Source organism: Drosophila gunungcola, assembly GCF_025200985.1.
Source record: "Drosophila gunungcola strain Sukarami chromosome 2R unlocalized genomic scaffold, Dgunungcola_SK_2 000013F, whole genome shotgun sequence".
NCBI lineage: Eukaryota > Metazoa > Arthropoda > Insecta > Diptera > Drosophilidae > Drosophila > Drosophila gunungcola.
In genome coordinates this window covers 796372-808617 of record NW_026453171.1, presented here as the reverse complement: position 1 = coordinate 808617, position 12246 = coordinate 796372, and the positions used below count along the sequence as shown (strand labels likewise).

Genomic DNA, 12246 nt, shown 5'->3' with positions numbered 1-12246 from the left:
AGAACGACACTTTTGGCACGATGCATGAGCGTATAGCTGCTTTTTTGTTCCCTCCTTTGCTTACTAATAATGTCGCCGGCAGAAGCAAAAAAAAAAGGGGAATTCACCAGTGAAGGATATCAAGCAGCAGAAGCTGCGAGCAGGGAGCATCCAGCCGCCAGGAAAACTCATACGCAACGTATGCTGCCACGTGGAGGACGCCTTTTGTCTGGAATACCCGTCCGCAGAAATTGAATTTGGCCAGGATATAACTCGATTCACGCGTTCCGACTGCACAGCTTCCTGGATGGGTGGTGAATCAATTGAGTTGGAGATGTCAGAGACTTTGCATTCCTGACAGGCAGCAATGAATAAAACAAAAGAAAATAAAGCTGTATCTGCCCACTACAAAATGATGCCATTTTTTAATTCAAAATGTTGCATGAAGGTTAAAGATTTGCTTTTATTTGGCTTAAAAACTCTATTAAATCGAACATGTATTATCAAATGGTGTTTTTAAAAAAACCATCATGTCTATCACCGCAAAGAAGCTCAAACATATGCTCTTTTTACTCTTGCCCATAAGGGGAATATAAATCAAACCAAAGTATCGAAGTAGTCTCCTTAACATAAATGTGCCTCCTTCTAGCCGAGCTCTTACTCTTTTTTCACTCGTTTTTCAGGGTAACACAAGTGTGTAGATGGAGATGGAAATGCGCGACCGACTTTACAACCTAATGGTGAACCATAGCTTCATGTCGCGTGCCACCGTCACCGAGAGCATGGCCAAGTTCGCGATCCTCAGTCTGGAGAGTTCCGATGCCATGGAGAAGACGGTGATCCGGATTCTGTTGGCGATCGAGGACAAGTACCGCATCTACTTCGACAGCTACCAGAAGGAGTTGGAGTTGCAAAGGATAGCGGCCCAGACGCTGAGCCATCTGATCCAGCGCTACAAGATCATCATGCAGGTGGACGTGAGCTGCACCTGTCCGCACATCTACGAGATCGAGTCAGAGGAGGCCATCATCAACAAGTACTACATGCACTACCAGGTGATCGCCAGCTCTAACCAGAGCCAGAGTTGGGCCATCCACAGCCTGCGTCCGTATGTCCTGCTCTTCCGGCGCGAGTGCGCCAAGTTGGATCAGGACGAGGACTCTCCGTTCATTCTGGGCGACGTCTTCCACAAGCCGATCAAGTTCTTCATGGACCTGGTGGATGAGCTGTTCGCGTACTTCCACAGCTGTCACCTGCAGCTGGACTGCGCCGCCCGCCTGCTGGATCCCCTGGATCTGGGCAGCCTGGAGAACTACCAGAAGCTGCTGGCCCCCAACGAGGACTTCGACGAGTACTTCATGCACAACATGAGCTTCTGCAAGTGCCTGCGCCTGCCGCCCAAGTGTCCGCAGTTCGAGAGCCACCAGAAGATCAAGGATCAGGCCGAGCCCTACGTTTCGCACGCCAAGAAGAGCCGGTGTGCCAGGAGGATTGCCAGGATGGCGGCGACTGGACAACAGAGTCCCAAGCCGGAGGGCAATGGCTCGGAGCGGAAAGCGTCCGTCGTGAGCAATCGCAGCGAGAGGGTAACCACAAGTATTAGCCTGGAATCGAATCCTTCTGCGGAACAAACGGTCGTCGTCAACCCCCAACATGAACGGACTCTGGCGGATCAACTGTTGAATGCCTTCACCATAGTCTCTCGATCCTTTCCTGTCACAAATTCATGACTCCGTGCATCTTTAAATCAGAATTAGGCAAACTTAAATTCTAATCAGCCAATTAAACGACCACAGTGCACGTGATTGCGTTCTCGGTTTCTCGGAAATGTCTGCGGAAATGTTGTAAGTCTCCCTCTTGCCCCTCGGATATTTGCTGCACGCAATCGGGGATTTGCTTGTTTCACTAATGCTTTTCCAGCTTAATTAAGCTCACTCAATAGTCAAAGAGTGCTTAATTAAAGACAAACTTTCCATCAAAAGGAACACTTTGAACTTGGCTTATCAATATAAATATGCATATTCTAAATTTGAACTTTTAATGTCATGTTCCTAAGGGTATACAGATAAACCTAATCTAAATTATTGAATTATTTGTTTGAACTTTTATAACAATGACTTATTTTCAACTCATAGTTTTCCAAGCTAGATTGCTAAAAATTTAAGAAGTCAAATCTATGAGATATGTTTTATTTGCTATTATCTTCGACTTATATCTGTGGCAAGCACTATTTCATACAAACCATTTAGCACACCCAATAAATAACGATTGGATATGCAAAAGTGTTTTAGCAAATTAAAGATGACAATAAAAACGTTTTTGAGCAGGCAGGCAGGCTTTCTGCTGCATGTGCGTGTCTAAATGGACTAAATGTCAACGTTCGCTGCTTATTTATAGTGAGAAACGTGCATTTAATGAAAACTATAAATAAATAAGCAAATTCTTGCCGATGACGGACAGATGCAAATGCTAATGCTAAATTACGTATTACGTATTACGTATACGCAGCGTACTCACCGATCTGGCGCCGGAGGTGATGCGGGCGCTCTGGGAGCGTGTGGCCGGCCGGCGGCGGCGGTATCCGGGCGTACCGCCCTCGGGCGTGGCACTTCCGGAGGCGCCGGGCATCCCGTGGATGACCGTCTCGATGCTAGCCCCCGTGGCACAAATGGAGGCGCTGCGCGTCTTCTTCTGCATGCGATGATGCATCGGGGAGATGTCGTCCACCATGATGGTTTCTATTGTTCGCCGGTGGCTTCTCCTGGGAAATTTGGGGTGACTTCTGGTCTGCGGCTACTGCTGCTGCTCGACTGTCGACTCTCGACTCTCGAATTTTGCGATACTAATTCGGCCAAGCAGCCTAGGGGTATCTACTTGTGTGCATTAAGCAGTTTGTGCCGTGGCTGTTCTAGTTGCTCTTTTTTGATGCTGCTGTGGTTTCTTTGTTGCATAATTCATAATCTGAGTGGTGGATGGTGTATGACTTTTTTGTTTGTGGTGCACTCTGCAAATAAACCGTGGCAAGCAAAAGAAACGAATGCAGAAAACGTTTAAATCAATTTTTTAAATAAAAATTACACTTTTCTCGAATATTTTTGGTCGTGACGTGACCAAGTTTTACAGAAATAACACAAAGAAAATTTGTTTTTTTTTGAAAAGCAAAAGTGAGCAACGAAAACGAATTTCATCTGCGTTCTACAAGATTATATATTTGTAACAACATGCAACATAATTTGCTGTGTGATTTTTCATTTCGCCAGCAGCCATTAAACATAAAATTCCTCTGTTTGTTTTCCCAAAATGAACCACTCGCCCCACCCGTCCCATTCACTTTGCATTTATTTTTAAATGTGCCTCACGCGTCTCTTGGAAACTGGGTCAGCTACGGTAGTTGGCCGACCAAACGACAAATTGCAACAGACAAATTCAAAATCTCTACAAAGGGGCAAAGCCTTTGGGAATTGTGGTTTCTATCGAGGTTATGCTATGTGTTTCGGTTATAAATCAGTTTAGGTTTCCCCAATTTGATTCGTTGATTTAAAATGTTGATGTGAGGTTGTTTTGTTTATCCGAGGGTCTGGTTTGTTGAGTAAGTTTTCGTTTTTGTCCCTTTTTTTTATTTTAAAAAATTGTTTCAGTCAATTAAATATATTGCTGCATTTTAGGACACGGACAACCGTCAGTTTTCGAATCCAAATCTTTTATTTAAGTTTTAACTTAACCTAAAACTTGAACAAAAATTATTAGCTCATTTAAAAACTGAAACATTATAATAACAAGTGTTTTCAAAGCTTCTGACCTTAGGTTAATTTAAATAGTTCAAAACTGCATAAAGCTTTGTTTTTGTAAATAACGTATATAACGTATAGTCTTATTTTATTTTCCTTTTTTTGAATAATGGAACAAGAAGGTGCTTGAGGAATTTTTCATATAATATTTCTCTAAGGCCCGTCAAATCAATTTCTCAACAAACAATATTTTCCCATCTTTGCTGGGATTCACTTGATCTGGTGCTTCTAAAGAGTTCGTTAATCACGTAATTCTCATCGTCTAAAAATACTTTTCTTTATATTGGCTTCAGTTTTCGAACCCTTGCATCATTCGCATTTTCAACTCTTTCGTATGGATTCCTATTCAGACAAACATTTCACAATTGAGATGTAAATAAAAGCAGAACAATGTGGAAACTTTTGTTTAGCATTGCTTGAAATAGTCTCTTTTTGGAGCTCAGAAAAGTTAAAGGGAAACTTTAGCATGCACACTGCGTTTCCAATTGACGCTAATTGCCATTTGCAGCGGGGGGAGTTCCTTGGGCTATTCGCGATAGCGAAATTAAATCCATTTCTCAACTGGCCTTAAGCCAGACGACTGAAATTGAGTTTTCCAGACTGATGGCGCAGAGGTTTGAAGTGGCGGATAAGGAGCCAGCAAGCAGGCCAATCCAAACATATTGGTAATCTACTTAGGCATCCTGTTCGCTCCTTAGACATGCATCATTAGCCGCTCGACCTGGGACGTGCTGTCCTATTTCATTTCGCCAGTCGTCTGTCTTCCTTCGTTCTGGTCTTGGAATTGAATTATGCTTTCACTATCTTTTCATCCGCTCTTGCACTTAAGTGCATCGAGGACACTTTCCACTTTCTGTCGCCGACAAGCGAACTTGACGAGCTCGCCGTTTCAGTCGCGTTCATCTGAGCGCTTTAAGGTCTCCCTGCTGGGTAATTAACTTGTGAGAATGATTAAAATATAAATAATTAAAAACGAGCCAGTGCTGGTGCTGGCCACCCTTTTTTTTGCGTTTGGAAGAACAAAAGAATCGGGACAAGTCCCTCGCAAGTAAATAATGCAAGGAGCACGAAGGAAAAAGGAGAAGAACAAATACATAAACTTGAAAATGGTTTTTTAGCGCGGCAGCATATGCGACAACAGCTTAAGATAAGCAGGCAGCCGCACTGAGAAAAAATTTTTGAATTTGAATATAATTTAAAAACAAACAAATTGGTAACAAAAATTAGACATTTACCTAGTCCACGATTACTAATTTATTATAACCTATTAATGAATATTATTATACTTTAAAGTTCCTCCATGTTTTGATTCTTTTGAAAATATTGTTTACAAAGATTAAGAGCTTTTCTAAGACCACCTTACAGTGTTGGCCAATTATTTCAAATATTTAAGTTATTAAATTTGCTGCTATGGTGTTGATGGATTTCTCTAGTCTTTAAATATCAAAAAAGCACTTACCGACTATGCACAAAAGCTGTTTTTCAGATCGTATCAAAGTGAATTTATATGTATACCTTGGCAGAAACCCAGCTAGAAATAAGGGTAAGCCAACCCAGCAGTGACTTTAACGAGTTTAAAGGGTTGAGCAAACTTTCACTGCGACTTTACGCTTGATTTGCCAGCTAAACCGAGAACCAGCGATGCATTACAGGGACTCACGAAAAAGGGAAAAGCGAAATGGGTGCCCTGAGATGATTTCAGCTGCTGACCCATTCGCTCGTTCGTGCATGAAACTCCAGGCCACATGACGATGAAGTCGTTGAGGGATCCTTTGTCAGCAAATGGACCTGCCTCCTTGTCTTGTTTGCATTCAATTGATGCCGCAGGTTGTACTGGCTAACAACAACATTAGTAAGAGCTCCTCGGGTGTGTGTTTTTGTGTGTTTTTGTGTGTGTGCCCTCCTAATTGGCCCCAGGAAGAAGGAGGAGCAGCCAGACAAGGGCAAGGAATAGGGCTTGCCTTTAAAGTATTTGCCATGGATTTTGCTATTAATTTTCATTTTTATGTTTATAGACTCTTCCCGGAATTCGAGGCCATATTAGCGGTGCTGGCTGGTGTGGTCATTTCGCTTTATGGCCTGATATGGGACTGCGAACTTTTTCGCTCCCCTTATCGGCTGGCCTGTTGCTAGTTATTAACATAAATATATTCGCTTCGGCAGTTTTTTGTCTGCCCCGGCTAATCAGGCCACCCATCGATCCGTCGATGTGGATGTGGCCAGATGATGACAGCTGCGCACGGTTTCAGGCAACTTAAGCTATCACCGAAATAAGGCCAAAAAGTGCGTTGCCTCGAACGCAGCGAAAAAATACCCGATAAAGTGTCATCAGATACCGTGTATATGGTCCGATGGGTCCTGAATCGAACTTGACTATATGGGGGCATTGGGCGGAGAGTGGGTGGTTCAAGGTTGCTCTGCATCCGGGGTGATAAAAAAGGTGAAACAATCAAGAGCAGTTGAGCGGAACTGCAAACAAAATTGATTCAAATGGAAGCTGATTGTGGTCGACACTGAGTTGCTTTTTAAATTTTTATATGTATAAAAAGTTAAATAAATAAGGTTCAGTCGAGGAAAGATAACGCATACAGAAATTATTTAAATTAAATCGCAGAAAGTGTTAATATTTGTACTGGCAAAATTGTAAGTCATAAGCTGACATTGGCTTGAAAATATTAATAATTTAAATGGAATATTTGATTTGTTAACGCTGCTAATCTAGAAAGGTGCACATACATGTAGATAGTTGTGTATTGTTAAATTAAATTGAATGATTAAATATACAAATACATTAATTAATGTGTAAAATATTAGATTTCAAATAGTTTCTACTTGACTTAAATGCTTTTTATTTAAGTTAAATATGATTTAGATTTAAACAAAATTTTTCGATATTAAAATAAACTCCTAAAATCGTCAAATGAAAAATTTTAAAAACTTTTAATATTCTCTTGTTTAAAATATTTTAAAATCAAAACGAAAAATTCGTAAAATTAGTACACAATATTAAGATTTACCGCGTATTTTTTTTTAGAGGTGTATTTTGATAGTTTTCTTATTATTGTAATTTTGCTGTCTCAATTCTTCTTATTTTTTTGTTTATTTTTTATTTCGGTTTGCCCAAATTAGCTTTATTCTGATTTAAATTAAATTGAGAGACAAAAATCAATTTTTGCTTGACTAAGCTTTAAATATTCTATTCTAAAGCTTATTAGAACTCCCACAAAATGGGTATATTTTGTATGCTGGCTAATGTGTTGATTCTTTGCAGGAAACTTTCGTTTTCATCTTGTCAAACGTTGGGTTCGTGTTAGTTTGTTTGGCCTGCCAGCGGCTTCCTTCAACATGTCCATGTCGACGTCCTTGTCCGAGTCAATGTTCATGTTGTTATCCGTGTGGCAGCTCTTGTCATTGTCAGTGTTCGCAGCGTATGTTTAACGTTTCCCTTTGAGCCTCCTCTCACATCGAAGGCATTTGTTTATTTCCATGGCCGACAGACACTGCCGCACACCTGTTGCTGCAAAATTAATTTCAATGGGTCACAGGTTGCCGGGGTTTTCTTCAAAGGTCGGGGTCAGAAGATGACTTTTTCTTAACTTGTCCCCTTATTAATTCTTTGCGCTGATTGGTGACATTAATCCTAAGCCACTGGGACCAATTTCTTGCTCAGATTTCAGCTTTCTAGCTTAGAGCTTCATTATTATCATATTCAGTTGGCAGCTTGTCAACGCAAATGAGCTAAATAAAAACAGAAAGTTTTTATTGCGCATACGCCACGTTGTCGTTGGTCTTGCTCTAATGGGACAGCATGTGATTAGCTCCGAGCTGTTTTATTTGCTCTCTGCTCAGATGAAAACAAATTTGAATGATTAAATAAATTATCCAGCATTTGGCTCGGGCATTGGGAACTAGGCGTGCGAAGAATTTTAATGATTTAAAAAAGAGCACAACAGAAATGTTTAAAAATCATGATGAAATTCCTTATCCCGCGAATTTTATTTGTTTTCAGTTGACCGCTGGGGAAATCACTTGACACTAGCCACAGATTTTCGAACTGTTTGACAATAATTTATGAGCGAATTTCTATGTATATATTTCGTTTTCATTGCTTAAGTGGCCAAAAAATCTGTTCCATTTCTCTTTGATTTCGTGTTTAATGTTCAATAAATCGATGAGGACGCCGCGTATAAGCAGGGATTGCAGGCGACAGAAAGGCAAGCGGCGAGAATGGGCAAAATCTGTTCGGGAATGTATTTTGTTGCAAAGATTTTCCAAATCGTTGAGCAAAATCGAGCTCAAGGGCAGATTATGCCGCCTAATGTTCTTTCTTTGCCTCCTTCGCCAGACTTCCTCCTCTTTTTTGCCTGCTTCGCTCGAATCCCTGTCTGTTCAGTTTAAATTCGACGTCTTTTACGGTGATTATGACACATGTGGGGGCGGGTGTGTAAATGCCTGGATGTAACCGGGTGTGTTTATTCCACCTTTGGCCGCTGCCTGCTGTTTACTTCAAGTGGTACACTTCGGGGGTCTCGGGCTCGCAATTGCTTGTTATTCTCAATTTAGATTCAAATCAAGCCAGGAGTCGGGCCGGCGGCGCAGATGTTTACACAAAAAATTCACTTCATTTAGTTTGCGACAGGATAAATATGGCTCTCGGCAACAGTCTTTGATGTGAGTGTCATAATTAACTATCGGGGAATGTCCTTGGGTATCTGTTGAGCGGCCATTTGGGTTGAAAATAAATCGAGGAATTTACGATTTCCTTTTTTGTCCCCCAACTCGGACCCTAATTGGCTTGCATTTGATTTCATATGCTGGCATTCTTGTGCCAGGCTTTGTTCGATTTTATAACGGGAATTGGGTTTTCCGAGGAATTTCACTTCTTTTGTTATATCTGCTAAGCCAACTAAAAAATGCTTTTGTCAGTGAATAATTGGGAGGGGAAACCCTAAATAGATTGGTATTAAGAATTTCCTATTACATACTTGGACCTCTAAAAAAGTTCAGCAGGAAATGCGTGTTATTATATCTTTTTGTTTCAGACTAAACAAAATGGCAGGCTAATCTCTCTTAATCTCACAGCGAGGAGCCCCATTTAGATCGAATCACGATTGACCAACCTTTTAAGTAACACAATTTTCCTTCCACTCCACCGATTTCCCTCCGGAACTGTTCAACTGGAATCAATGGCGAGTTCCTTCATAGACATCCGTCTATCTGATTTTCAAACTCTTTATGCCATTCTGTTTGCACGAACATTGCTGACCCAGACACTTGCAATTATGCTCCCCCGAGGGTGGGGACAGGGCAGATTCTGCAGGAAGAATACCCAATGTCCATCAAAGTGAGAAGTGGAAGGAGCTGCCGCCAGGGAAATAGAAAAAGGGATAAAAAGTTAAGCCAGCCAGGAATTTATTCGCATTTGAACTGCTGTTTGTTTGTTTGTTTGGTTTCGCTTTGGTTTTGGTTTTGGCTTTGGTTGCTGGAAGCATTTTAAGTGTGTGCATAAATATTTTTGTTAGTGATGTTTGGCCGGGGGAGTTATGCAGCGGAAATGTGTCCCACTTCACTGCCATCCCAGCCGCCCATCTTCCACTCTAGATTGCTGCCCAATTGTCACTGGCACTGGGCCCAGTCACGTTTTTTTCTGTTGAATTAAAGGGAGACTTATGCACTGGAAAACAGAGAAGTAAGTTTTCGAGTGTCAAAATGTTAAAACAGATTTTTGTTCATTGAATTTGAATTAGTAGAAGTAATTTCAGCAGTAACCAGAAAATTATGAAATTCAAAGAAAGTAAAAAGAAAAAATTGGAATAACTTCATATTATCCACTTATTTTAACTTTCGGAACATATGTAAAAATATCAATAAAGTATTATTTACTTTCCCAGTATCAGGCTTCGATCAGGCTTTTGTTTTGTTGTTTGGTAAAATGTGTACTTTTATTCAAATTAATAATTTTATTCCCCAATTAAGACCATATTTTCTGCCCAGTGCAGCAAGAGGAACACGGGCCTGTCATATACATAGCTTCCCCGGGTGACCAGACAGTCCAAAGAGCAATGACAGGGGTGACAACATTTTCGGAGGCTAAGTGCTGGGGTGTGGGTGGAGAGTGGAGAGTGGACGAGGAAGTGGACAATGCCGCGACCTGACTAAAAACCAGGCTCAACTCAACCTCTTGCCATATGAGAGCCACATGGTCACGGCTTTTTGCCTCTGATGCTCCTGATGCCAGGTGCAGGCTCAAATGCTTTCAGGATCTCAGCTTTGTTCGCAGGCTCTCCACTGGCCGTACTTCTCGATGTAGTCGGTGCAGCTTTTAATTGAATTTGGAATATATTTTTCGACCGGGAGCCAGGGCAAGTGAGCTGGCCAATCTGTTCCGACCAAGAGAGAGAAGGCCACGAATTCGGCTATGGCCAGATATGGCTCCTCTTCACCTTCCCTGCCAATTAGTGGCGGCTGTTCTCTTGCTCAAACTCTAATGGCATTAGTTGTTAATTTGATTTGCCATAAAAGCAGTTCTATTCTCTGTGTGTCTGTGGCTCCATTCAACGGACCGGGTGGCGTAGGGGGGCGTGGCCAGAAAGTCGCGTGCCAGTGGAGCCAGACACACTTTACTTTAATTGGCCAGCGGCAAAAGTGCAGGAGCATCGACCCACACATCGGAAAATCAGTGAATTGAAATCGAATTGCCGCACTGCAGCTACATTTGTTTTTCCACTGGCTCGTGTTTGGCCCTTCGACTGGGCGTTGGGATTGTGGTCACAGGGATGCCTCTATGTCTGCCTGCTCTGCGGACTGTCCTGATTAGGCCCCAGATCTCCGGGGAATTGCTTTGGCGATTTGTATCGCTAATGATTGTCCGCAATGAATGCTCTTTGTTTGCTTTGTCCAGTTTCGCTTATTTTCGCTGATTGCAAGTGACCAACAGAAAGGGGCTATCTGAAACAGTCGTTCTATGTAGTTATAATCTAAATGAAATCTGTTTTTTGTACATTAAGACAAATGTTTTCAGCTTGAAGTAAAAATGGAATGAAGAGTTTAAAAAAAAAAATGGAATTATGGAGAAACATGGACAACAAATGTAAAAGTTCATTTCTGGGAAATCTAATGAGCTTAACCAAAGCTGCAATGTTTTTCATGAAATTAAAAGAGGTGAACCCATAATTTCACAGAATAGTAACTATTGTGAAACAGGTTGGTACTTTTTTAATCTAAGTTTTTCAATTACACTTATTGTTTGCTAATATACCATGCATTTTACGGTTAAACTACCACACATTTGTTATCTCTTTTTCCCATGGATTTCCCTGTTTTTCTCTCCATTTTCCCCAGGGCTTTTCCTTAAATTTATTTTCCCATTTAAAGCTTCGCTTGTCCCTACGGAGTTTTTACTGCTCGATTATCGGCAAGCATTCCCCCAGCTTTTCCAGATCCTACCCCATGACTTCTGATTAAATTTTATTTTATTTTATATGTTCTTGCATTGCCGCTTGCAGTTCGAAATCCATTTATCTTTTGTTACACTGCCCGAATTGATTGTTATTTAGCAATTTCCCGCAGCTCCTCTCTCACCACCGAGCAAATTCTTTATGGCACCCCAAAGAATTCGCCCTCAAATAAACCATTTCGAAAAGGCGGACCGTAAACTGTTAGAGGCTGCTGACTTCTTGGCGTTGAATATTTAATGCAGAGGCTACGTAGCGTATGAGTGATTTTTTTTTGTTTTTTTTTTGACGATGCTCGATTATCCTGTACCGAAAACAGGATAAGGAAATGGAACTGGGAATTGTTAGGGCTAAAGTAAACAAATCGAACTGTGGCCGGAAAAGCGAAAAGTGCCGGGGCACACGACACTTTCGCTGAAGGTGGTTCCTCCTTGAGTGTTTTTTTGTGGTTAAATATCTATCTGGGTCACGACATTGCAATTAGGCAATTTAATTAATCAAAACAAACCTTTCTTTCAGCTGTTGCCACCTTTGACTATCCCCTCATCGTCCTTGTTTTTTGTTGGTCACCAAACTCGAACATCCATCCAGAAAGTTTATGTTATCTGGGTTGAGAGGGCGCACACTACTTATGTATTTGATCGATAATTTGTATGAAAAAAACAGCGGCTGCGGCTCACTTAATCTATATATATATATATACATATATATATAGCGAGATAATTTTTTGCACTTGTTCACTTTCTTTTTCCTTGTTTTCCGTTATTTTTAGATAATGTGAAGTGAAGCCGAAACCGAAACGCGCACAATTATTTCTTTTCAGATTTTTCCACCATAAAACTTGTGTTCCAACCGAAGATCCACATTGGCCCTAGCTATATTCTGTATATATTATTTTGATTATTTTATTGGTCTGGGTTTTTCCAAACGCGGGTTATTCAATTCAAAAAGAAACTATACGTTAGGCGTCTGGCGATTTTCCAACCGCTTTCACATTCACATCCGATCCGTGCGAGCGCCGTCGA

The 12246-nt window shown here is 41.2% G+C and overlaps 2 protein-coding genes across 5 annotated transcripts in view; one reads left to right on the top strand and one right to left on the bottom strand.

Moving 5' to 3' along the window:
* The window catches only part of LOC128256124 (GTP-binding protein RAD), a 26898-nt gene extending 14652 nt beyond the window's left edge, over positions 1–12246 (bottom strand). For 2 of the 3 annotated variants that reach the window (XM_052986240.1, XM_052986239.1), the window contains exons 1-2: positions 11730–12246; positions 2497–2983 (exon numbers count right to left, since the gene is read on the bottom strand). In XM_052986240.1, the coding sequence (XP_052842200.1) occupies positions 2497–2709 (213 nt within the window). In that variant the 5' untranslated portion in view covers positions 2710–2983; positions 11730–12246. The remainder of the gene's footprint in view (positions 1–2496; positions 2984–11729) is intronic. The other variant, XM_052986238.1, reaches the window with a different exon arrangement.
* Positions 517–2470, top strand: LOC128256127 (uncharacterized). Of its 2 annotated transcripts, none has more exons than XM_052986243.1 (2): positions 517–586; positions 663–2470. In XM_052986243.1, exon 2 carries the CDS (start codon positions 681–683, stop codon positions 1707–1709), a length of 1029 nt encoding a protein of 342 aa, XP_052842203.1. In that variant the 5' UTR covers positions 517–586; positions 663–680; the 3' UTR covers positions 1710–2470. The 2 variants fall into 2 exon arrangements, with proteins under 2 accessions (XP_052842203.1, XP_052842202.1); XM_052986242.1 differs by having other exon boundaries at positions 533–594.